Source organism: Gymnoscopelus microlampas (assembly GCF_963454915.1).
Source record: "Gymnoscopelus microlampas genome assembly, chromosome: 19".
NCBI classification, from domain to species: Eukaryota; Metazoa; Chordata; class Actinopteri; order Myctophiformes; family Myctophidae; genus Gymnoscopelus; species Gymnoscopelus microlampas.
This window is the reverse complement of record NC_139956.1, coordinates 16,487,951-16,513,943: the sequence shown is the minus strand read 5'-3', so window position 1 is coordinate 16,513,943 and position 25,993 is coordinate 16,487,951. Positions and strand designations below refer to the sequence as shown.

The 25,993-nt window shown below is 43.4% G+C and overlaps 1 protein-coding gene across 1 annotated transcript; it reads left to right on the top strand.

Moving 5' to 3' along the window:
• Positions 1 to 1,748: 1,748 nt before the first annotated feature.
• Positions 1,749 to 25,303, top strand: otud4 (OTU deubiquitinase 4). Its single transcript, XM_084043538.1, has 20 exons — positions 1,749 to 2,197; positions 4,766 to 4,849; positions 6,998 to 7,048; positions 7,156 to 7,202; positions 7,947 to 8,019; positions 8,790 to 8,871; positions 9,423 to 9,588; positions 10,427 to 10,478; positions 11,819 to 11,924; positions 12,872 to 12,936; positions 13,918 to 14,018; positions 14,698 to 14,804; positions 16,733 to 16,907; positions 17,103 to 17,181; positions 17,512 to 17,571; positions 18,191 to 19,889; positions 19,992 to 20,032; positions 20,357 to 20,918; positions 22,512 to 22,576; positions 22,854 to 25,303. Exons 1-20 carry the CDS (start codon positions 2,048 to 2,050, stop codon positions 23,424 to 23,426), a joined length of 4,338 nt encoding a protein of 1,445 aa, XP_083899664.1. The 5' UTR covers positions 1,749 to 2,047; the 3' UTR covers positions 23,427 to 25,303.
• The last annotated feature ends 690 nt before the right edge of the window (positions 25,304 to 25,993 follow it).

The following is a 25,993-nucleotide window of genomic DNA, read 5'->3' as shown; positions in this document are numbered from 1 at the left end:
ATATTTACAAGCAAATTTACAGAAAAACAAGCCCAAAGTCGCTTATAATAAGCGGACTTGGCAACACTATCAACTACTACACTGCTGCTGCTGCTCGCCCCGCCCATTGTCTCTTCTCCTGACGTCACCCCGTACGAAGGGAGCGTTCGAAGCATTGCACAATCCCTCCCCGGTCGCTTGATTTATTGATGATGATGATAATATAATAACAGTGGTGTAAAGTACATGTACTCAAGTACTGTACTTCAGTACAATTTTGAAGTATTTTTACTTTACTGAAGTATTTTCCATTTTCTGTACTTCTACTCCACTACATCTAAGAGGCATGCATCTAAAACATGCATTCATCACTACAGACATCACTTAGTGATGATCACTACACTACAGACTTAGTTTGGCTATTTGAAAATAGCAGATCTACAAGCTCACAACGCATAGCTTTGCAAAACTGTAATTTGTAAGCACTTTGGATGTTTAAAAACGGTTTTGTTATTATGATTATTATTAATATGTATTATGAATGTGTGTGTCATTCTGTCATGTGTTTGTGACACACACGCACGCGCACGCACGCACGCACGCACGCACACACACACACACACACACACACACACACACACACACACACACACACACACACACACACAGCATAGTTTTGATATTATTTTGTAAGCAAGACACATCAAATGGGGCCCGGGGAGGGACATCAAACAGAGGATATTGAGCGCTCCCCATTGAATGCTTGACGCTACTTCAAGGTAAGATCGGAGGAAAATATCAAACGCTCCCACGGTGAAGATAAGGTAAAGACTCGTTCCCATAGCTCGGAGGGATGGTCGCGTTATGATTGGCCAGTTGGTACTTACTTACAATATCCCATTTCATAAGTTTTCATATGTATAAAAATGTATAAATCATAATAAACCAGTTATGGCAAGCCATTTATAACGTAAGGACAAAAATCATCAATTTGATATCAAAAGCTTTATATCAAAATTTGAGAAGTTTCTTATACTTATTATTATTATTGTTTTAAAACATAAAAACGGCTGCTCATGATACAGCCTCTTGTGGCCGGGCTTTCCGCAGTACGGAAGTGTGGAAAGCCTGTTTTTTATTTACAGTTCCGTACTCAGATCCGGTCTAGATTCCGCCTACTGTATCCGGTCATTTCCACTACAGTACACCGACAGTTTCCGTATCCGTTCTAGACCGGATCTGCAAGTCAATCCAGTAGAGCAGTACACTTCTTGTGACAAACAACTAGCCAATCACATTGCGCCCGTCTCCAGTGTTGCCATGTCCGCTTATTATAAGCGACTTTGGGCTGTTTATTCTGTAAAGTTGCTTGTAAATATTGGTATTGCGGGTTGCGGTTTTTCAGGGCTTGTTTCTTATTTTGGGCTTGCTTCCTAAATGTCTTTAACCACTTGTTACAGTGGTTCTCAAACATTTTCTTGTGATTGATTCTTTGACCCAAATGAATGTATCCACCCCCCCCCCCCCATCTAAAAGTGATGAATCTGTTTTTTTTAAATAGCTCATCTACAAGCCCACAACTCGCCACATCGCAAGCCCACGACGCTTGGCTATTTTCAAATAACCGACGCTCACGTGCCTGTAGTCGCTCTTTTTGGGCTTGTTTTCGTTAGAACTAGTTGCCTATTTCTCTCACAACATGTGGCAACGCTGCTCGTCTCCCCGGCCTATGGGACCCAGGCTGAAAGGGGGCGTATCGCTGAGGGAGGGTTGTTAGCCACCAGCTAAAGTTCATCAAGAAGAAGAAGCAGCTAATAAGCTAACAGTTTCATTTTGTAAAAACAACATGACATGAATGTTTTCAGAGATTCGAAACTAACGAAGAATCGGGTAAAATCGTGCGTTAACTAGCAGGTTAACATCCAGTGAGTGTGAATGATCGCTAAGTTGTCACTCACTTCTAGATAAAGGTAAAACAAATTAAAAAAAAAAACGAAAACAAAAAAAAAAAGTTTCAGTTTTCAGCCCGGTTGTTTAGCCCAAATTCGGGGTTAACGCCTGTTTTAGGATGGACGGTGCCGCCGGCACCGCGCGGGGGGGCATTCCCGACGACAGGGCGTCGGAGCGCGGCATGGATCAATACCTCCGATCGATCGGTTTACACCGCAAGAAGATCGCCAAGGACGGCTCCTGTCTGTTCCGGGCTGTCGCCGAGCAGGTAAAGAAAAAAAGTTAAAAAAGCAGTGTGTGTAAAGTAACTAAGTAGATTTACTCAAGTACTGTACTTAAGTTCAATTTGTAGGTATTTTTTTTTACTTTCTTCAGTATTTACAATTTTCAATACTTTCACTTCTACTCCACTACTACATCTCAGACTAGGCAAATATTGTACTTTTACTCCACTACAAGCATTTGAAAACTTTAGTTACTTTGTAGATTTAGATTATTATTACAAAACATGCATTAACCACTTCAGCCCCTTTCTGGACTTTTACTTGTAATGGAGTATTTTCTACAATGCAGTATTGATACTTTAACTCAAATAAAAAATGTGAGTACTTTTTCCATCACTGGTAAAAAAGGTAAAAGTTCGACTTCTTTTCTGTCGGTGTAACTTATGTAGTTTTCTTCTTTTTTTTGCCGGGGAACGTGTTTTAGCTCGTTAGCAACACGATCTACGGTGACGTGTTGCGTGCACATCGGTGACCTATCGAATTGTGTGACCCTAGTGGAGGTAGCCAGGTTACTTGGTTTTGATTGATTGATGGAGTACTTTATTACTAATAAAATATTATAAATGTCTGACTGTACCTCGTACTGTCTACATTTCTGACTAATTTAGCCAGCACGAGTACAATACAGTACAGTCAGACATTTAGGCTGAAGGAAAACATTGCATCATCATAGCATAAAATAACACAATATTACATGATGATGTCAACAACAAATACAAAACATTATAAGTAACTAGTAGTAACTAAAGTTTTCAAATAAATGTTGTGGAGTAAAAGTACAATAATAGGATCCGAGATGTAGTGTAAGTTAAAGTATTGGAAATTGGAAATACTCAAGTAAAGTACAAATACCTCAGAATTGACCTAGTTACTATACAGCACTGCTGGTAAAGTATTATAAATGTCTGACTGTACTAAACTATTATGACTGTACCTCGTGCTGTTTACATTTCTGGCTAATTTAGTCAGAAATGTAAAAGTTCAGTCAGACATTTAGTCTAAAAGGATAACATAGCATAAAAATAACACAATACAATACAATAACACATTGTCATGTTTTTGTTCTGTAATTTGAGTTAAGTTAAGTTAAGTACTTTGTAACTTTGTTTCAATACATGCTCTGTTTATTATTATTATCATTATTGATGTTTCTAGGGCAGGGGTCTTCAACAGGGGGTCCGGGACCCCTAGGGGGTCCTCAGAGTTACTACAGGAGGTCCGCCAAATCTTTGTGTGATAGGATTTTTTCCTTTTACATTAACCACTTCAACCCTAGCATCCCTTTTCTGAGGAGAACTTTTGCCAAAAATAGCATATCTACTGTGAGCTTGTAGATCGGCTATTTTTGGCAAAGAGTTATAGGTGTAGAGGGAAAAAAGAGCAGTAAAAGTTTATCTGAAACACAATTTTATACAATACAGAGGGGGTCCCTGCTTCATCTCTCTCTCAGCTAGGGGATCCTTGGCCTGAAAACGTTGAAGACCCCTGTTCTAGGGGTAACAAACCGCGTCGTGTTACTGTTTCACCACACGGGGGCGTATGAATGATGTGACAGGGTCACAGAATCTGATAGGTCGTTCGATCCCGTGTAACACCGTCATTCCACCCCTGGCTGCACGTGCAATGCATGTATCCCCATCCTGGTCTCACTCTCATCCATTCCATCATCTCTTATCGTATAAACGAACTAAACCCGAGAAAAACAAAATGTCTGCAACTTATATTCTAAACAACACCACATTTATATTCATTTAGAATTACTTTTATTGCACCTTATTTGGAAAGGGAATTCCTTATTCCAAAGATGAAACACTAGAGAGCGTGGTGGAAACTAAGCATCTAAGTACATTTACTCAAGTACTGTACTTAATTAAAAAAATTGAGATGCTTTTACTTTACTGGAGTAGTTACAATTTTCAGTACTTTTACTTCTACTGCACTACATCTCAGAGGCAAATATAGTACTTTTACTCCACTACAATTATTTGAAAACTTTGCAAATGTTTAATTCCGGACTTTTACTTGCAACAAGTACTTCTACATTGCATTATTGATACTTTTACTTATGTAAAAAATGTGAGTACCTTTTCCACCACTGCTAGAGAGACAGTTGGAATGTCAGGAAGTTACTGGGGTGTTACCTAAAGCTATGGCTTTAGGTAACACCATGGGTAATAACTTGCGCAACGACTTTAAGCAAATATTCCGTTGTCATACATTTGTTTTGGGAATATCAAGATTGTCAATTTAGCTTGCAATCAAAGGAGGACATGTTGTCAATCTGATCAAAACGAAACCGAAAAACATAATTCTTCTGATAAAGTAGTGTTTCAGGTGGTTCAGATGTTATTTCCAGGTTTTGCACTTTAATATAGGTGTCAATAATAATAACATGAACCAGATTACAATGAGAGCCTGGCTGTAACCTCATGGTATTTAACAAAAACGGTGAACTAGGTAACGTAGAGATTCTGGTTCTAACCTCATGGCATTCCAGTCAAGGCTGCTACTTTCTCTGTGGTAAATGAATATGACCTTTGCCCTTTCTGCAGGTGATGGACAGTCAGATGCTCCACACCCAGGTTCGCAACAAGTGTGCCGAGTTCCTGAAAGAGAACCGCGAGAGTTATGAGGCGGTAAGTGTACAGTAACATACCAACAACACCCATAGTGACCTACATACATTTAAGTAAATAACTGGCCCATTCACTACTCCTTATTTAGGCTGTTCTATGTAGAGGACTAGTGAGCTCAGTGGTCAATTGAAAAACACATTTTGGACACTACTCGTACTCGGACGCTGTTAAGTACATCATTACTGTTGCACGATTAAAACGTCCATCTACCGGCGTGTAACCTCTCGTCACCAGCCTTTCCACCTCGGAGGAAAGTCTGGTATTCGTTCTAAAACTAGCCGTGTGATCCGGTTTAGAAAAAATAAAAAAAATAATCGTGGTTCAGGTGTAGCCTGGCAAATATGGGAGACTGTAATTGGTAGTTGGTTGTAGGTCTAACCAATTGCGTCCAGAGCCATTCTTTTGATCCCGCCCCTTGGAAAAAAAACGTCCTCATAGAAGCACCAGACTAACATCCACGCAGTAATATAGTCTGGCATCGCATTGTTTTTGTTCCCCACATAATGCAAATCAATTAGTTTAGTCTCGCTAGTCGTGCCACGGGTTAGAGAATAAAGGATGGACATACCAATCCATTATTATACCAAACGAAACGATTATACTAAACTAAACACGTTTTAAACTAGGGGAATCATTTTGGAGATGCACGGCGCCGGTGGTTCCGATTGGTGGTTCCGGCCACCTGATGACGTAAAGTTATTTCCGCTCCGGCCCGATCAGAAACCCGAAAATGGCATTGATCCCAGGCTAACCGGCATGTACTGCGTATGTTCCCAAATTAATGAAAGACTTTATGTATGACAGTTTGCGCCGCTCTCCTCTCTATCATCTGTCATTTCTTTTCAGCGCAATGCATCATGGTATAGTGCTTGGATAGTGACCATCGGTTGTACCTTACATTTAAAGATTCATTTGTGGGGTATGAGGAGCCCACTATAGGGTATAATAACTCAAATAACTGATGAGTAAACAACTCCTCGGGCAAGGAGAGGATGTGCTTCACACACCCACACACTCCTTTAGTTACTGTACTGCCTCCATACACATGCACAAACACGCACCCAAGACAGGTCTCCCGTACATTTGTCCCTTCAGTAAAAACAACCACTAAATGACGGTCTGTTTGATCTTTGATCTGATTATTCAGTACTAAAATCCTTTTCCATTTTGTAAACGTAATCGCTGTATTGCATGGCCGTACATGGCATCAAAAACACAGCAAACTAATATTTGAGGTGTGAACGGCATCAGGTGAGGATAGTCTGACTGAAATGAATGCCGTTTAATCAGTTTTTCTCGCTCACGTCGATGTATGCTCTGTTAGGAACGGGAGGGCGTGAGTTTGGACTTTTGGGAGGGGCGAGAGCGCACCACTGTAAAGGAAAGGGATGAACTGGATTTACTACACAAGACCACACAAGTGTCACGGCCACTGTGAAAGTGTTAACTTAATGTCGAGCCCGGATAAGAGCGAGAAAACAAAGTCGTTTTTTGACAATGGATTTATTGTCACCGGTAGTCACATAGCTACTTCAGTGTAGACAGATGGTGCTGGTGACTGTTTGTCTCACATAGTGTTTCTGTACATTTGTGTATTCCACTTCAGGCAGTCAACATTCACAAAAGTCCATTTCTATGACAACATAAGAATGTGTTTTTGTATTTACTGTTGGTTGATCATGTTTATAACCATCTTAAAAACTAACATAGTAACATTATACATACTGACACACAAATGAAAAGAGAAATGAAAGACAAAACATGATTTATTTGACTGATATTAAGAACAAATGTGTCTCGTTGCTCAGGTGGCATCAAAAGAAGTGCTGTGATGTTGCATGTTACAGGGACTGCGATAAATACTAGGGCTGTTAGTCTTCCTCTATAATCACAATCACATTTATAACCTATGCTTTATTTGTAATATTCAAATATATTTTTAAAGTTTTTAATGCTCAAATTTAGCCTATTACTTATGTACCTATGTCAGTGCCTAGTTTATGACCCATGCTCACAAAATAATCATCCTGAGAAAACAACCTTCTCCAACAAGTTATTTAGCTCAAATGTAAAATAATTAACCTGTACACGACTACTGTACGTGTCCCTTCATGTGTTTGTGTCCCCTCCTTGTCTCCTGTCCTCCAGTTCGTTGAGGGAGACTTTGAAGAATACCTGATCAAGCTACGAGACCCACAGGTAACTATAGCTTGTATTATAACATGTATATGAACTTCCCGTGAGCTGTTGTAATGGTGGCTGTGTGTGTGTCATAATCTGAACGTGATTGTTTTTGTGTTTTGCAGCAGTGGGTAGGAGAGGTAGAGATCAACGCTCTGGCTGTAATGTACAAGTAAGAACACTTCTACATTAAACAACTCTAGCTATAGCTCTGTTCTCTCCCTATCTCTCCCTCTGTTCTGTCCAGTCTAACTAAATGTCCTCCATCTACAGTCACACCAAATGTATCTCTCTCTCTTCAGTGAAACCAAATGTATCTCTCTCTCCAGTGAAACCAAATGAATATCTCTCTCCAGCCTAGCTAAATGTAGCTCTAAAAAAGTAGCTCTCTAAGTCAGGGGTCTGCAACCTGCGGCTCTGGAGCCACACGTGGCTCTTTAGCCCTTCCCTTGTGTCTCCCTGTAGCTATAGAAAACATTATATGGAAATTAACAATGTTTTTTCTTTTTTTTTTTCACATTTAAATTTGTATTTATCGTTGCTGTAATATGAGACATGGATTCTTACGTGCTCCAATACTGTAAAGATGTGTAGAATAAATAATAAGTTTCAACATTTCTGTCAAATTTGCGTCAAAGCTTGCAACACATTTATTGGCGCGGCACCGGCATTAGTGGGCTAAAATAGGTTTTGCGGCTCCAGACAGATTTTGAATTTATTTTTTGGTCCATAATGTCTCTTTTGACCTTAAAGGTTGCAGACCCCTGCTCTAAGTGAAGGTCTCTCTCTGGTCTAAATAAATGTCTCTCTCTCCAGTCTAAGTGAAGGTCTCTCTCTGGTCTAAATAAATGTCTCTCTCTCCAGCCTAACTAAAGGTCTCTCTCTCCGGTCTAAATAAATGTGTCTCTCTCTCCAGGAGAGATTTCATCATCTTCCAAGAGCCTGGTAAACCTCCAGTTCACATCACAGACAATGGATTCAAGGACAAGGTGAAACACACATGCACACACGCTCTAGGCTTGCTCTAGGCATCTGGGTAAAACCCATAATATTCCTATATACAAGAGGCTACATTTTTCTTTGACACTTGGAAGAACATTGATTGATTTTCTCTCAAATAAAATGTTCTTTTATTAACCTCTCTCTCTCTAACAGAGACCCCAGTTACCTTCATTTTTCTAGCCTCATGCATGGAAAATCTTTACCGTATATGACACCCTACCCCTCCTACTCCCACCGCCCCTGACAATAAGACTGTGTATCACTGACTTTTAATGGCCGTGAATCAGGCGATGAAAATGGCAAGGATTGCCCAAGCCTAATGCACACACTCATATATCAAACAATATATGCACACACACTAGTTACATCAAAACACTAGGGCTACTACAACAACTAATGAAGCAGTTTAATCCACGATTTGATGTGACCAAAAGTCAGAGCCTATGACTCAGGCTTTTGGTTGTGTTGCAAATTGCACACAAAAAAAATAAGTTGGTTAAAAAAGGTCCTTCTGCACACCGACACCGGCAGTTAATGCATCGGGTATCTGCCGATACCTGATGAACGTTGGTGCGACCAAAACGTTGTATTCTCAATAAATACTCTTTAAGTGAAGACCGTGTGCGGGATTCCCTTTTTATAATGCAAAAAAAAAAAGAAACGATAAAAATGGCATGCCACTCATAAAATTGGTGTCCTAAAATGTGGATGTCCTTACAAGTATAGTAAAATCTGTGTGTGCGTGTGTGTGTTCCAGGTGCAGCTGTGTTTCCTGAACGGTAACCATTATGACAGTGTGTATCCCATCAGCCGCATGAAGAGTGCTGCTGTCTGCCAGTGTAAGTCTGTCTATTCAAACCATCTAACTGTATTTATGCAGCGCATTTCAGACATTAACGTTCAGTAGAATGCACTATGCATTTACAGTGCACAGATGAAAAGCAGGTGATGGTGATTAAAGAATCGTTACAGAACACAACAAAAAGAAAGTTGTATAAAACCGAGATCAGCGGTTCCCTAACAACCTTTTCTGAATCGGGTCCCAATTGAAGATCCCAAAAGCGTTCCCATCTGACCACTTAACATAGCAGCCAATCAGTGCGTTCTCAGTGCATGTTTGTTTTAATGATCAATCAATCAATCGATCGTGTTCCGGCTTGGATCAATGGAACCAGCTTATTATAACTGAAGTAAAACATTTTGCGGTGTCATAATAATAACCATGACAAATACCATGTGTTCCCCCACAGGTTGTGAATCGCTGAAATGGAGAATAAAATAGCGGGAATTAATCAAATAGGTTATTGAAGTTAAATAATGTTAAAGGAGAGATTGAAAATAATAACAAAACAAACCAAAGTCATGACTATATTTTGTGTGTGTGTGGCAGCCATCCTGTATGATTGGCTGTATGAGCATGTGTTAGAGGTGGATCGGGCGACTATGGGTCAGTGTAACCGGATTCCTCGCAGCCAGGACCTCCTCAACGATGACGCCATGGACCCCTGTGCCTCCAGCGACGATTCAGATCACGAAGAAGACCACCAACCCCAGTGGTACGAACCAGGAAGTAACACGCAAATACTAACATTCTAACATTCATTCACAAAATCTGAAGGAATGTTTGTCTTTGTTCCACTTTGTAAAATGTGAGTTTACCAGGTATGTGTTGTGTCAACTACCTTGGGGCTACCACTTAACTAAAAGTCTTGGGTTGTCTTAATCTATATGTCAGATAAGGTATTTAGTCAAACATATTGTGATATTATTACCTTTATTGTGTTGTCATTTCTTTTCTTTTTTTTTTACTTTGTTTTACTATCCTGTTATGGTCTCAATTAATTACAGATACTAGACCATACCCGGTCGGCGCAGCCGTGGGGGGATATACGCACATGATCTGGCAACCCGGGAGGCAGTTTGTCCCATAGCTGGGCAGCCGCAGCTATGGGACGACATTCTTTGACACAAAAACGCTAATAAGAAGCTGAGATTTGATGAAATTGAAAAACGGGCTTCACAGTTAAGTTCAGATGGTAATGGTCAATGGCTGTGTGCAAAATCAGAGCAATTGGTCCAGCCAGTGAGGAGAACCGGGTGTCTTCACTCACGTACCACTACACTCACGTACCACTACAGAGGTTACTAGAATTATAGTAGGAGGATTAATGGAATAGTCAAAAACTTCATTTCCATCAGTCTATCTGGACTATAAACCTGTTTTTCTACATGGATTGATGTAACTGGGAGTTGAGGAGTACACGGTAAAATACTCTGTTAATTTAACTCTCGAGTGTAGAAATGGAACCAAATGGACCTGTAAACAAAGGAATGTATAAATAAGCACTGAGGATTTGACTGTAGATGATGTGGTTTGTGTTTGTGTTGTTACAGGCTGGGGAATGGAGGCAGCACTACAGCACCCAGACACAGCCGCTCATATAGGGTAACACACACACACACACACACACACACACACACACACACACACACACACACACACACACACACACACCTTAAAGGTTATCATATAATTGGTCCTCACTAATGCTCATTATAGGATGCCACTATTTGTTTATGTTGTCTACTAGCTCTACATCTCATTGGTGGGATGTAGACAGTTCAGACACCTGCCTACCGGTGACATCATCGATGGGGATTTCAAGCTAATAGGAACTACAGCCTTTCTCTTCCTGGAGAGTTAGCATGCTGGAATAGAAGCCGCCGTTCTTGCGTTTATTAAAAAGTAAAAGTTTGAAATCTTGTCTGAAATGACCAAACCTGCCTGCCGATGATGTCACTGGTAGTCAGGTTTAAGAACTGTCCACAGCCCTCCTCTGAGACACAGAGTGAGTAGACAGAAATAGTGCAATCTTACAATGAGCATTAGTTAGGACCGGCCGAAAATGGGTGAAGTGGTCCCTTTATCACTTCAACCCTATATTATAGGTTGACCGGGGTCCTCCAGGGGTCTATAATTGGCCCCCTTCTTTCTCCCCGCTACACCATTCTCTTTGCTGAAAATAGCCGATCTACAAGCTCACAACATGTCATGTAACGTTGCAGCATGTTGTGAGTTTCGGCTATTTCCGCCGAATGGTCGCATATTGTGACATACCCAGAAAAGGGACACTAGGCTTCATGCGGTTAAAGGGCAAGAACACTTTGGTTGAGGTTTCGGTTGTGTAATTAGCTTGCCATGATGTAACTCCAAAGGTGGGTAAGAAATAAAAAATAATTGCTTCACTGATTAGAAATGTATACCGGTAATTCAAATTATGCTCCTCATTGACTTACATTGTACGGCAAAACCACTCTGGAGGCTCTCTTTTAGCCCGTAAACGAACACAAACAAGGCTGATTCTGACATCACCAAACCCAGTACTGTTTTTTTTATATTTATAAAAATGTCAACTTCCTGTTCATTTTACTATTTGAAGATCCGGATCCAGATCTGCAGATCCAGTCCAGGATTTGTTCCTAATAAAAATAGCAAAACAAGAAGTTGACATTTCTTTCAACTCAAACCTCTAAGAAAGTGTTCTTGCCCCTTAATCCCTACGTACTTCGTTGACTGGCGTCCCCCTGGGATCTCTACTACTGTAGGTCCTCTCCTTTTTCCCCTCTACACCAAATCTCTTTGCCGAAAATTCACAAGCTCCCATCGCAACGCCTTGTGAGCTTGTGATATTGTTTCATGTGGTTGAAGCTCCATAGTGTTAATCTGTCTGGTCTTTGGTTTAATTTGGCATGATTTCATGTGTGTGTGTGTGTGTGTGTGTGTAGGGGAGAGGTGCAGTCCGGCCATATCTGTCGGAGCGAGTGAGACGCTCTCTGAACCCAACACTGTTCAGGAACGTAGAGTACGATGTGTGGGACAGAAACCAGAGAGGTAACACACATATATATCTGCCATACAGATTGGTTAAAATACCAATCAGTCAGTGAAATGACTTGTTGTACAGGCTCCATCGTTGCAGTTTCAAGAAAGTCGGATAGAGATGGAGAAAGAAATAGAAAAACTGATCAGATATCAATATGGGAAGTGTGAAATAAATGGATAAGTATCATGATACATATGGTACAAACTGTTCAGAAATCTGGTGGTATACTATTGCCTCGGAAAAATGGGTGTGAGCTAGGCTGGGGTGGTGAGTGTCGATCCACTCAGTTTTGACTACACACCGCTTCTCGTACTGTATATTCCCTGGAGGGAGGGAAGCTCACCAGGGACGTGCACAGATAGACTGTAGGTGCTGCTAGAGCACCGGCCCTTTGCCCTCTTGACCAGAAGTGCCCTTTTGAAAAAAAAAAAAGTTTTTTTCAACAGGGGGTCCGGGAGCCCTAGGGGGTCCTCAGAGTTACTACAGGGGGTCCGCCAAATCTTTATGTGATATGATTTTTCTTTTTACCATAACCACTCGAAACCTAGCATCCCTTTTCTGAGGAGAACTTTAGCAAAGAGGTATAGGTGTAGAGGGAAAAAAGAGCAGACCAAGTAAACAAAAAAAAGTATAATTTACTTGAGCACCTGCCCCTCAAAATGTCTGTGCACGCCACTGAAGCTCACCTCCAACGATGAGCTGGGATGTCCGCAAAACCCTCTGTAGGGCTTTACGTTTGCGGGCAATGCATGCCTCAACCTGGGGGTCGCCAAATCATTTGAAGGGTTTGCTTAGTCTTCAGAGCGAGCTTGTTCTCCTGACACCAGTGTCAGTGAGAGTGTCCGTAGTTCATTCTTCTGTCCTCTTGTGTTCTATTAATATAGAACAGTATAGTAGTTCTGCTGTAGTTCTATTTTTTACAGTGTTGTAGTTAAACTGTAGTTTGTCTTGTCAGCCCAACAGAAACTAGACTTCTGCATTGCTGCTGGGATGCACTTCAGTACAGGAGACAGATGTCAGGTAAGGGGTGTGTGTGTGTGTGTGTGTGTGTGTGTGTGTGCGCGCGCGCGCCCACTCATATTACTACACTTATGACAGCCAAATGTATATAGTAGAATTAGAGAAATTGTGAGGACAATTTTCCTTTTCCTCACAAAATAAATGGTGGTTTTAAATATTTGGGGAGTTGAGCTTATAATTAGGAAAAGAATCACCTTAGGATTGGAGTTATTCCTGATTTATATTTGGTTAAGTGCCGGTGTCACTCACCGAAAATATCAGATCTACAAGCTCACATAGGATCTCAGTACGATGTGTTGTCGGCTTGTAGATGGTTTCTTTTTGGTGGGCGACACCAGCATGCACCAAGTAAAACTCAGGCTTAAAGGTTGGTGATAAAATGGCCGTCCTAAAATGTTGATGTCCTCACAAGTATAGTAATACCAACATGTTTTTGGGTAGAATGAATAAAACTGCCAGTCCTATACTTAATATTATTGATGCATTAAGTATGCATTACGAGTGCTTCACCCATTTTCAACATATCTACACTTGGTCCGACTCCTAACTAATGCTCATAATAAGATGGCACCATTCTCGTCTATTCAGTCTGTCTCAGAGGAATGCTGTGGACAGTTCAGAAACCTGCCTACCAGTGACATAATCGGTAGGCAGGTTTGGACATTTCAATGACGATCTTTCAATAATTCTACACTAACACTATTTCAACATGCTAACCTTCCAGTAAGAGAAAGCCTGTAGTTTATATTAGCTTGGAATCCCCATCAATGATGTCAGTGGTAGGCAGGTTTCTGAACTGTCCATAGCCCACCAGTGAGATGCACAGTGAGTAGATGGAAATAGTGCCACTTTATAATGAGCATTGGTGAGGACCAATTCTATGAAAAAAAGGTTGAAAATAGGTGAAGTGCTCCTTTAAATATTAAATTGTGTTAAATATAAAAAATCATGAGTATTAATGAAACGTCAAACTGTCATCAGGTTCGTCTTGACAATGGTGGGAGGTATTTCAATGCTACCATCAAGGAAGTGATGCCCGGCAACGGCCCTGTGACTGTTTACATAGAGGAACTGAACAGGAAGTAGGTCACATGTACTTATTAATAACTGTACTAATTAGATGCTCACTGTGTGTGTGTGTGTGTGTGTGTGTGTGTGTGTGTGTGTGTGTGTGTGTGTGTGCACGCACACGTGTGTATACTTTTATATATCGTTGCTGTCGGACAGAAACCTTGTATCCATATTTCAACTTTTTTCATAAATTAACGCTGTACTTCGTTATACTACAGTGTCACACAGAAGTTGCAAAAACATATTTTTGGGTGGGTCTGTTTTTTTTTATGAATACTGAACTGATGAAAAGTATTATCAAGAGCTTGTGCAAGGGATTATCCATGGGGAGCACTGAAGCAGGCCATTATTGAGAAATAAAACCCAGACAGGGTAATTAGAGTGCTACAACCCAGATTGATGTGAGCCAGGTGCTCTGAGTCTTTGATTAGACAGCGGTCTGTTATTGAGTTCAGCGGTCATTATTAAAAAATAACAAGACCGCTGAATTCGGTGATTGACCAATCAGAATCAAGCATTCAACCAAGCCATGTAATAACATGAAATAATGAGTGCTTTGGATCCATTGGAACACATTCCTGGAAAGTTTTGGACATACAAGGTTTCCACCCGACAGTGACAATATTTTAGTGTATCATAAGTGTACTAAATAGCTTCTCACTGTGTGTCTGTCTGTCTGTCTGTCTGTAGACACACAGTGCCTCTGTTCAATCTGTCTCCTCTCGGTGACGACAGCAGTTGGAAGACTGTAGTGGCAACCCGCGACAACAGGAGACTCAGTAATGGACACACATCTGGTAATATCACTCATTCACCACACAGCACACCACACACCTGGTAATCTCACCCACTCAACACACAGCACAACACACACCTGATTCCAACTCCTACTTCATGACACTAGGAACGTCTGTGTCTGCATCTTACGCGCTCAACTTAAATCCTGTGTCTTGCGTCCTTTCCGTGGGTTATGTAAAGAAGGAAATCTCCGCTGTCTTGCAGAAACCTTGTATCTACATATTTCAGCTTTTTATATTTTTCGTCACTTAATGCCTTTCTTTGTCGCACAAGAGTGTCAAGCAAAAGTAAAAAATAGCCGATCTACAAGCGCACAACAACACGTTGTGTGCTTGTAGATCGGCTATTTTCACTATCTCTGAACATTTTCCTTTTGTAAGTAACGGTTTTGGACCTGCGAGGTTTCCACCCGACAGCGACGAAATGACATCTACAGTATATAACTGTTGGATTAGTGGATATGTTGCACAATTAAAGAGCCTGTAGGTTTGAATCGACCGCGAAAACTCACTGAAACTTTAACGTGTAACCTGCAATCACACAAAGAAAAATAGTATCCACATGTGTAGATACGGTTGCACAAGAAGAATTGTTTATTATTTGTGACTATGAATATTTTTTTGCAAGTGCAAATTTCATTGTAAGTCACATTTTACGAGTGCTCAAATCAAATCTACAAACTCTCGAATTCTGCAACATATATACCTTCATAAAGTTGTTCGATCCTTCTTTACATTAGCCTGGTTCCAGACGAATCTGCCATTGCAAAAAATAAAATTGCCCTTGGCAGATTAGGTCTGGCCCCTCTCAATAGAGATTGGATTGGAGATTGGAAGTTGTGAGGAACCAATCAGGGCCCAGTATGCAAATATGCGGCGGGTTTATCACCAGAGGAGGCATTTTATGAATTTGCCCCTCGGAAATGCAGGTTCCACACAGAGATTCCAGACTAATATCTACGCAGTGATATTAGTCTGACCATGCCAGGCTATCTTTACATAAGCCTTTAGGAGGGAGGATAGAGGAGCAAGGACCGAAAAGAATGAGGACCTGAGACACAGCCTCTGTCATCTTTTAATCACTTCTGAAAATTAGTTTTCTTTATTTTTTGTGGCTTTTCGTGCCTGTATTTGCGAACGCGGAAGGAGGCGCGGCGAAGCCGCGCCTCCGACCAAGTGGAGCATACTATGACACTCGGCTCGGCTTGTGTGTCTGTCTGTATGCAGTATGTGTGCAGCCGCGCCCCCATGTCACTCACGCTCTCATTGGCTGCCCCCATGTGAGTCACGCTCTCATTGCCTGCATGCACTACAGTGTGGCTGAAATTCGCCTGTGCCCCTGGGTGACTAATTACACTCCTCTGAGAAAAATATAGCAGCGACAGTCAAAAATAACACATCTACAAGCATCTACACGAGTTAATCTATTGGGATATCTAAGAATTCCATGTCATTTGTGCATATTTCAGGCCGGATGGCAAGTAATTGCTCATTCCTTTCTATTCTTCTTATTGTTATTTTCGAGCTGCGTTCGCTTCCAGCGTTCGCGCGTCTTACTTGTGATAGTATACAGTAGATTGGCAGGAAATGGGGAGAGAGAGAGATGGGGAGTGACACGCAGAAAAGGTCATCGGGATTAGCAGCCTAGGTGCCCGGACCGCTGCGCCAGCCTCCCGGGCCTGAAAATCAATTTCTATGTCAAGCTCTTCTTTATATAGTGTGCATTGTTTCCTTTATTCTGTGCTCAAACCCGTGTATGAGTGTTTTAACTCGTTCCATTGATGGCACTTGAATTTGAAATTAGCTTTATAGTATATCATTATGCCCCCCCCTCTCTGCCCTCTCTCTGTCGCTCTCTCTCCCTCTCCATCTCTCTCTCTGTGTTTCGCTCTCTTGTCTCTCTCTCTCTCTGTCTCTCTCACTCACAGAGTGGGGAGAGGGAAGAGGACGAGGAGGGAGGATGAAGCCTACTGGGTCGTTGAGCCCATCCTCATCTGTTTCCCTGGCAACGGGCCAGGGTTCTACAGGGCGCGTGCAGAAGCAACACTCTTGGCCCCCACAGTCCTCCATACAGGAACAACACACAGGAAGTCACAACAACAGGTCTGTGTGTCTGTCTGTCTGTCTGTCTGTCTGTCTGTCTGTCTGTCTGTCTGTCACAGACAGACAAGTGTCTGGCCGTCTCTACGGTAACCAATCTGTTTGTTGTCAACTAGAAAAGTCTAACTGTGTGTGTGTGTGTGTGTGTGTGTGTGTGTGTGTGTGTGTGTGTGTGTGTGTGTGTGTGTGTGTGTGTAGGAGCTATGCAGTGTTACCAGAGGATGACATTGACTTGGAGATCCTACTCACCGATGAGCAATGTTTTCCTGCTCTGGTGGTGAGTTGTTTTTTTTACTTGAGAAATAACACATCACATATTTTAATACAGTGGTTCTGTATGTTTTTTTGAAACATCCAAATCAACATCCAAATCAGTTGAACCAGTTGAACCACTGTTTTAATGTAACTTAACATGTATTCACATTTTGGTGAAGTTGTAAATATCATATGATTTGAAATATTCACATCAGACATCACAAAAAAAATAGTATAACTAAATGTAATACTAATTATTACTAAATGTAATTTGATACATTTTCTCAAATTTATACAATTTTCTACTGATTGACATTTTGAAACTTGGACTAATTGTGTGTCTCATCATCAGACACAGAGCCAAGGAGATGGAGGAAAGAGGAGAGTGGAGAAGAAAAACAGAAGGAACACGGTGTGTGTGTGTGTGTGTGTGTGTGTGTGTGTGTATTTGTTTGCGAGAGAGGGTGGTGAAAAAAACTATGTTTTGATGCATATCACTATTTCGGGGTCAGTGGACCGAGTTTGATATTTGGTACGTTGTGGAAATATTACCGTTGCCAATTCCAACATACTCTCCATATTTGGCAAAAACTCTCGAAGAGCAAAAACAGTGTAAGTCATAGTACTGAAGTGTTGCACTAGTCTGGCCTCTACAGCTTGAAACTTTGAAATAGTTTACACTGCTGGCCACAACCCAATGGTACAGAAGTGGTGTGATTGCCTGATCTGGAACTGTGGGTGAAATCCACATTTCATTTCACAAAAGCGATTGCAAAGCCTCAAATCACGTTCAAATGTAAACCTCGCCCTCATCTCGATCATTTGATTCTCCATGGACTACATGTTTGGCATCAGAATGCTGGGTTGCGGAGGTCGATGTGGTTCTCCATTTTTTTTTAAAGTGTCAGAACCAGAACAGAGAGGAAAGACATGAGGAGAGTAGACCGCGATGAATAAGAAGTAAAATCAAAAACACGAAAGAACATTAAAGACTTTATGTTCTAACGTATGTTCCTCTTTGCATTCTACAGAAGAGTCCAGTTGACAACCTCAAGCCTCCATCACCCTCTGGTGGTGAACGACCAAAGTCCTCCACTCCTCCCCTCACAGCTACACCTGCTACCACCACTACATCTTCTACTACTGCTGCACCTAAAGATAAAACTACACCCTCTACTACTACTACTGCTACCGGTGACAAAACTACACCCTTTACTACTGCTGCTACCAAAGATACCGCCGCCCCAACACCTGCCGACGTCAACTCGGCCTCTGCTTACGCTAGCCTAGCGCACATGACGGCCACTACGCGCACCGGCGTGATCAAAACGAGCGCTCCGTCGCATGCGGCGGCGGCGGCCACCACGGGCGGCGCTCCAAACCCCCCGTCTGCATTCGCCGCCGCGGCCCTGGCTTCTGCAACGAGCGCTTCTTCCTACGCGTCGGTGACCAGCTCCAACGCCCCTTACCCCGCCTTCCCCCACTCTGCCCTCCCTTCCGCCGTGGCCTCTGCTGCTCCTCAGCCGACCTTCATCGCTCCCATCGTTCCTCCCCCCGCCTTCCTGACCCAGACCACCCCTCCTCTCTCGTCTTCCTCGCACACCCATCCTCCTCTCCACCCTCCCTCTTCCGATCATTCCCGTCTCTCTCTCCAAACGCAAATCTCCCACCACCAGCCTTCCGTCTCTCACCCGTCTGACGTCCATCCTTCTGTCTCTGAGCCACAGTCTACCGTCACTCACTCCCAGTCTCCCGCGTCTTACCCCCATCCTTCTATGTCTCACCCTTCTCACCCACAGCCTTCTGTGTCTCACCCCCAGCCGCCCCCTGACTCTCGCTCCTCTCACCTCCATCCTTCTGTCTCTTACACACAGCATTCTGTGTCTCACCCCTCTCACACCCAGCCCCCTGACTCTCAGTCTTCTCACCCCCAGTCTTCTGTCTCTTACACACAGCATTCTGTGTCTCACCCCTCTCACACCCAGCCCCCTGACTCTCAGTCTTCTCACAGCCAGTCTTCTGTCTCTTACACACAGCATTCTGTGTCTCACACCCAGCCCCATGACACTCGGACCTCTCACCCCCAGTCTTCTGTCGCTCACCCACAGCCTTCTGTGTCTCACCTCTCTCACCCCCAGCCTTCTATGTCTCAGCCCCAGCCTCACCCCCAGTCTTCTGTCGCTCACCCCCAGCCTTCTATGTCTCACCTCTCTCACCCCCAGTCTTCTATGTCTCTCCCCTCTCACTCCCAGCATCCTGACTCTCACGCCTCTCATCCCCAGCCTTCTGTCTCTCTCCACTCTGACGCCCAGCCCCCTCACTCTCACCTCTCTCACTCCCAGCCACCTGCAATTCACCCCTCACACCCCCAGGCCTCTGCCTCTCAGCAGTCTCACCCCCAGGCGCCTGTCTCTCACCCGTCTCACCCCCAGGCCCCTGTCTCTCACGCCCCTCACTTCCAGCCCTCCGTCTCTCACCACTTTCACCCTCAGACACAGTTTCAAACGGAACCCCAACAGGCCCTGACCCCTCCTCCCCACCAGTACCCTCCCCATCCTCACGCCCACGCCAGGGTGCCGTCTGTCCCCACCGGGGCGGTCCCTCTCCACCAGCTGTCCCAGTTGTACATGGACCCCCTGTTCCCCGGCTTCCCAGTGGGGGAGAAAGGAGAGGCTCTCCAAACGGCTCCGCCTTACTCCATGAGCTTCAACGGAAGTGACCTGCCCAGGGGTGAGTTGTAGATTTTATTACCTTTTTTTTATATTATGCATAATAATAATCTGAGCAGCCCTATGATCATTTTCTTTACGAATATTGTGTTCTGTGTTCCAGATGTAAACATTCTGAGGTTCTTCTTCAATCTGGGACTGAAGGTAAGACAGATGCTAGGTATATGGTTTATTTGTAGTAAACGGATGCTAGGTATATGGTTTCCTTGTAGACAGGTGCTAGGTATATGGTTTATTTGTAGTAAACGGATGCTAGGTATATGGTTTATTTGTAGTAAACAGATGCTAGGTATATGATTTACTTGTACACAGATGCTAGGTATATGGTTTACTTGTAGACAGGTGCTAGGTACAGTATATGGTGTACTTGTAGACAGGTGCTAGGTACAGTATATGGTGTACTTGTAGACAGGTGCTAGGTACAGTATATGGTGTACTTGTAAACAGATCTTCTGTCTCTCTCCACAGGCATACTCCAACCCCATGTTCTCTCCGTACATGTACCTCCTCCCTCTGCAGCAGGCGTACACCATGCAGCCCACCCTCCCGCACCTCTACCCCCCTCCCCCCACCTCCCGGGACCCCTCTCCCCTCCCGCCCCCTTCTCCCCTCTACTCCACCAGTCCGGCTCCGACCATCAGCCCCCAGTACGACCACTTCACCCCCCCTCCTCCTCCCCACGACCCCAACCCTCCCCCTCCCGTGGCGGCGCCCTCACAGTGGCACCATCAGCAGCAGCACCTGGGCGGGGCCCGACAGTTCTCGTCCTATTCCGCCGTGGGGTACCCGTCTGCCGCCACGCCCCCCTACCCCCACGCCCACTCCCCCACCTCCCAGTACCTCTATACGCCTAGCCTGCCCCAGTACCCCACCTCCCCGCTGGGGTACCCCCCTGAGTTCCCGGGGGGCCAAGGGCCCGCGGAGCAGCCTCGACCCACCGACAGAGATCTGCTGCAGGGCCTGGCGCCCAGGCAAAGCCCTGGCTTCGCAGATGCCTCCGTGGCCAACGCTAACGGCAGTGCAGCCTCAGGTAGGAGCACTTTATTACACTTTATAACTCTTGAGAGTGTACAAATGGAACCAATGAGTTCCATTTGTACACTCTCTGAGTTTACAGACCTGTAATAATAATAATAATAATAAACTTTATTTGTATAGCACCTTTCATGACATGAAATGCAGCTCAAAGTGCTTTACAGAGCAAGAATACAATTACAGTTACAACTAATTTAACAATAAAGCAGAAAAGAAAAGCAAAAGCATAAAACAACATTAAAATAATAGCAAAAGGCAGTGAATCAGGCAATACAGTGAGGACATGGATAACAACACAGAGATTTAAAAATCAACCAAAAAATCAGCTAAAAGTAAGAGTGAAGAAGTAGGTCTTGAGCTGTTCTTTAAAGCTTTAAATCGACAGGGGCTGCCTGTCTTAGGTGTAATGGGAGTTTATTCCACGCTGTCGGTCCATAGACTGTAAGGGTTCATTTGGTTCCTAAGTATCACATCTAACTATGGACCCCCTTTGAATACACTCTCAGAGTTTATAGACCTGTAAGGGTCCATTTGGTTCCTAACTCACATTTAACTATGGACCCCCTTTGAATACACTCTCAGAGTTTATAGACCTGTAAGGGTCCATTTGGTTCCCAACTGTCAAATTTAGCTGGAAGTGGACCCCACTTTGAGATGCACTGTATCACACTCCACAGTTTGTCTGTCCAGCCCCTTTCCCACTGGCATTTAAATCCATTAATCCACTGCCAATGTGCCACATTGACGTCATGGACAGGAAGTGGTGTAGATTGCCGTTTAATTTCACTCCGTCAATCTGGACCTTATCACTTATGCTTTCCCCCGCAGTTGGAATGGGAATGAAAACATCAGGCTGATGTAGCATCTGAGGTTTTGTCCCAGTAACAAAACTTCATGGGAACAATATTGGCTTAACTAAGAGAAAAAAATTTAAATATATTTTACATTTATACTGTAGATCAACGACAATAGCCTGAGTATAAATGTTACATTCTCTTAATGACTTCAATTTCAAGTCATTTAGTTATCTCGGCTCTACACGTTGTACATTGTAAGTAACCGTAAGTACTGTGTAAGATAAGGTGTTTTGGTATGAAAACCCACATTTGAAATTTCAACCAAATATCCTGTATCATAGCACACTGTAAATACATGTGACATTTGTAACAAGCCAACCCGCTTGAAATTCGTTTGAGAATTCAGTCTTACTAGACATAAAAAAGGAAAGGGGCATACAGTACAGTACATGCATTAGGACAGTGGTCCCCAAACGTTTAGCTTGAGACTCAAAAGAGAAATTCGATGTCTCCCTGAAACCCAAACTAGTGAAATTATTGAATTTCTTAGATTATTTTTGAAAATATATTAAATGGAATGAAAGGAGGTCAATGTGTGAATGAATATCCATCTTTGGATAATATATATATATTTTTTTATCCCAACAATGTTATTGATTCCATGTGGTAAAGGGGCTTCTGTCTCCTCTGGCATTCTTTCATTATTTACTTAATTCTTCATTTGATTCTCTTCACGTCTATTTCCATCTAATGGTTTGCTTGTGTTCTGTTCTGTTCTGTTCCTCTGGTAGCTATGACAACCAATGGGGAAAACAAAGACGGCAAACGTGTTTCACCGGTGGACCCTCTTAACCTAGTAAGACACACACATACACACACACATTTACGAATTACAAAAAGAATTGTGAAAAAACTAAGTTGACAGATGGATGTACAAGATTTCTGCCCGACGGCAATGAATTATAAAGGCATCTTACACACGCACACAGTGAGAACCATGATCTACAAGCTCAAAATTGTGAGCTTGTAATGTACAGCTATTGGAACACAGGTTCTTTTTTCCTTTTCCTGAAAAGTAACAGTTTTGAACATGCAAGGTTTCCACCCGACAGTGATTATGTTTTTCTCTCCAGGTCACATTTGTCTCTGACTCCTCCCACCCGCCGCGTGGTTTTGGCAAATACGCAGAAGTCACTGTGGCGGCCGATGCCCACGGGGAGGTGGTGGACCTCAACTGCTTCGCCCCTCCGTTCCAGCCGGCGGCGGCCCGTCCGACCAGCCATTACGCGGCCGCCGCCGCTTTCGGCGGTGGGGGTCACCTGGCGGGGGCGGAGCCTGTCGTCCGGGGGACCACGCCCCTGTCCGTGGGGTGCAGCACGGAAGACGAGCCGCAGGAGGATGAGGAGGAGGAGGTGGAGGAAGGGGAGGAGGTGGAGCGCGCGGCGGACCCCATGAGCCACAGGGGGAACTGGCGGTACAGCTCCCGCTTCCGAGAAGGAGGGGAGAGGGGCGGCAGGGGGAGGGGAGGGATGGAGCGCGGCGGACGGGGGAGTTTCAGAAGGAGGAGAGGGGGGGAAGGAGGCGAAGGGTCAGAGGAGAGGCGGGAGTACAGGGAGAGGAGGCGGGGAGGAGAGAATTACATGTATAATTATAACCCCAGCTACAGAGGATATGGTTGGCCGGGCGGCCGGGGAAGGGGCTTCTAACGGCCCACAATTCGTAAACAGTCGACCTATTTTCGGCGCGCCGATATCGTGCGACGGAGCATAAGTTAGGCCTAACAACCCTCCGTCAATGTTGGAATAGGGGCGTATGGCACAGCAGCTGTTCTGTTCGTTTGTTTCATTGGACGAATGAAGCTCGAGGCGTTTTGTGTCATCCAATCACAACCCGGGGGTTCTGATTGGATCAAGTCCGTAACACACCCATGGCACTTCTGCACTTAAGTATCCCCCCCGCCCCCCCAGCATGCATTCTGGCTACATGCATTTGGTCCAAGTACAAAGCGGACGCGTTTATTTGGACAAATGGTTATTTTCTGCACCTTTTTTGTTTGGTAGGAGTCACGTTAGAAAGCGTCTTCACGGCTCTACTTTACACTTTATGTATGTTCTCGACAGCTCTGAGCTGCAGCCACAAGCAACTTGGATGCTAGCCACATCTCAAGGTGCAATACCCTCCATTGACAGCCCCATTCGCGAAACATAAAAGTTCTGATTGTATTAAACGATGACAAACTCGCCAATATTGCATCCGTACTTTTGAGTTATGCTCTTTGTCTCTGTTAGGTCTTTGTTTTAAAAGGTATTCAGTTTTGATCTACGCAAAGAAAGCTTTGCAGATTGGCCTGTGCGACATTAATGTGAATGTACCCCTGAGAAGGTGGCTGAGGCAGGGTTTGTCTACTGTCCCAGTGCAAATGAGCCTGATGTGGCCTGTTGGAGCCGCATGACAGCCCTAGGCTCTAACACGATAAACGCAATCCAAAATGTGCCTTCCTATGCTAGAAGAAAGATCTTCCAGCTGTTTCGGTGGTTTCAGATAGGACTTTTTCTGTTTCATGAATGGGGCTGTCAATGGAGGATATTTCAACTTACGCGGCTAGCAAATAAGTTGCTTGCGTCTGGCATGTTGGCATGTTCCTGAATGCCCTGACAGCCTGTCATGTTGCTGGCACACAGATTAAATAGTTAAAGCGGGAAAAGATTTATTCACAACGACCTGCACATCCCGCAATGCTTTGTGCCTTGATAATGAGATAAGACCTGTATTCTCCTCATTAATCATCAGTTCCTCTGGCGTAGATTCAGCAGTAAGACTCATGGCGCTGTCGATGTCTTGCTAATGCTATGCTATGTGAAGCACTGGTTCTCAACGTTGGGTCCAGGGACCACCAGGCCTTCTAAATGGACCTTTACGGGTCTGTAACTCAGAGAGTGTACACATGGAACCAAATGGACCCATAAGGGTCCATTTGGTTCCATTTATACACTCTCGGAGTTCATTTAACATCCCAAAGATAAACATTTGTTCCATTTGTACCCTCTCAGTGTTACTGACCCTCAAGGGTCCATTTGGACCCCCTGGTGGGCCCCGGACCAGACTCTGAGAAACTGAGTGTTGTAAAGCACTATAAACGTGTACAGTGTTGTCGTGTACAGTGTGTTTGTATGTATATATGTTGGTTTGCGTTTCAGTGGTGGATGTTTTTATAGTCTTCCATGGGCTTTGTTAAACGTTTCCTTCCTTTTGTTCTATGAAGTTGAGTGGTTCTAAACTCTGTACCAGGAGACTCGGCCTTCTTGCAGGCTCTCTGTCGTACCAGCTAGTTAAATTAAATGCACCTGGTGTCACTTATTAGACGGATTCGAAACCAGACGTAGAAGACCTCGACTGTTGCTGGAACATAAAATGTCTTCTCGATGTGTACTTTAAGTGCCTTAAGTTCAGTCTCTTTTTTTTGTTCTTCTTCCATTCTGCTGTAAGAAACCAAAGCTGTACAGAACTACAGTTGTTTTACTGGGTTTTGTTATTGTTGTATTTTTTCTGTAAGTTTAAATGAATAAATTTTGGTTCAACTGGAGATCAGTTTGTTTTTTAATGGAGTTAAAACAATGTTGAATTGTAATTTTTCCCCAAAGAGTTTTTTTGGTGGACTAGTGTTGAAATTCAGGAGAACCTTGGGTTCAATCATTGTATGGTGGAAAAAGGTCTCTAAAACATAACATTGTATTAGTAAGTAGGGATGCAACTATAAATTATCTAGTGATTATTCTATCGATTACTTTTTTGATTAATCAAATCGTAGTTCATAAACTAAAGCCTTTTTCTTACCTTAATATTTATAAATTTTTTGGGAGTTTGAAATTCCAATTGGTGGCCACTTAAAATGTAATCAATATAACACTAATTCATACCTATATCTCCACCCACCGTTTCTCCCTGCATATGCCAATGGTCAATGACCATGTGAAAGTTCAAAGAGTCTGACTGACTGACTAGAGTATATTTTATTGTAGGATACAATTGCATATATTGTGTGTGTACTGTTTTGTATTTTCTCCTCCCCTGCTTACAAGGTGTTCAGGATCAAGGACGTTGCTGGCCCTACCAGGAGTCCAGGACCTGGCTGCTACACTGAGGAGGTACACATGAAAAACACCGTCCCACAAATCATTTGTCAAAGCATGTTTATTTCTGTAGTCCTTTTAACAGTCTCAGAGAACTTTACTGACCCACATTCAACAAAGTAAACAAACTCTGCCGATGTCCT

What these genes read in the sequence shown, in the direction of transcription:
- otud4 (XM_084043538.1), top strand. Translation starts at nt 2,048, where the DNA reads ATGGACGGTGCCGCCGGCACCGCGCGGGGGGGCATTCCCGACGACAGG. An exon ending in ACAATGGATTCAAGGACAAG is followed by an intron (nt 8,020 to 8,789) that starts GTGAAACACACA and finishes TGTGTGTTCCAG; the next exon opens with GTGCAGCTGTGTTTCCTGAA. An exon ending in TAACGGCAGTGCAGCCTCAG is followed by an intron (nt 20,919 to 22,511) that starts GTAGGAGCACTT and finishes TTCCTCTGGTAG; the next exon opens with CTATGACAACCAATGGGGAA.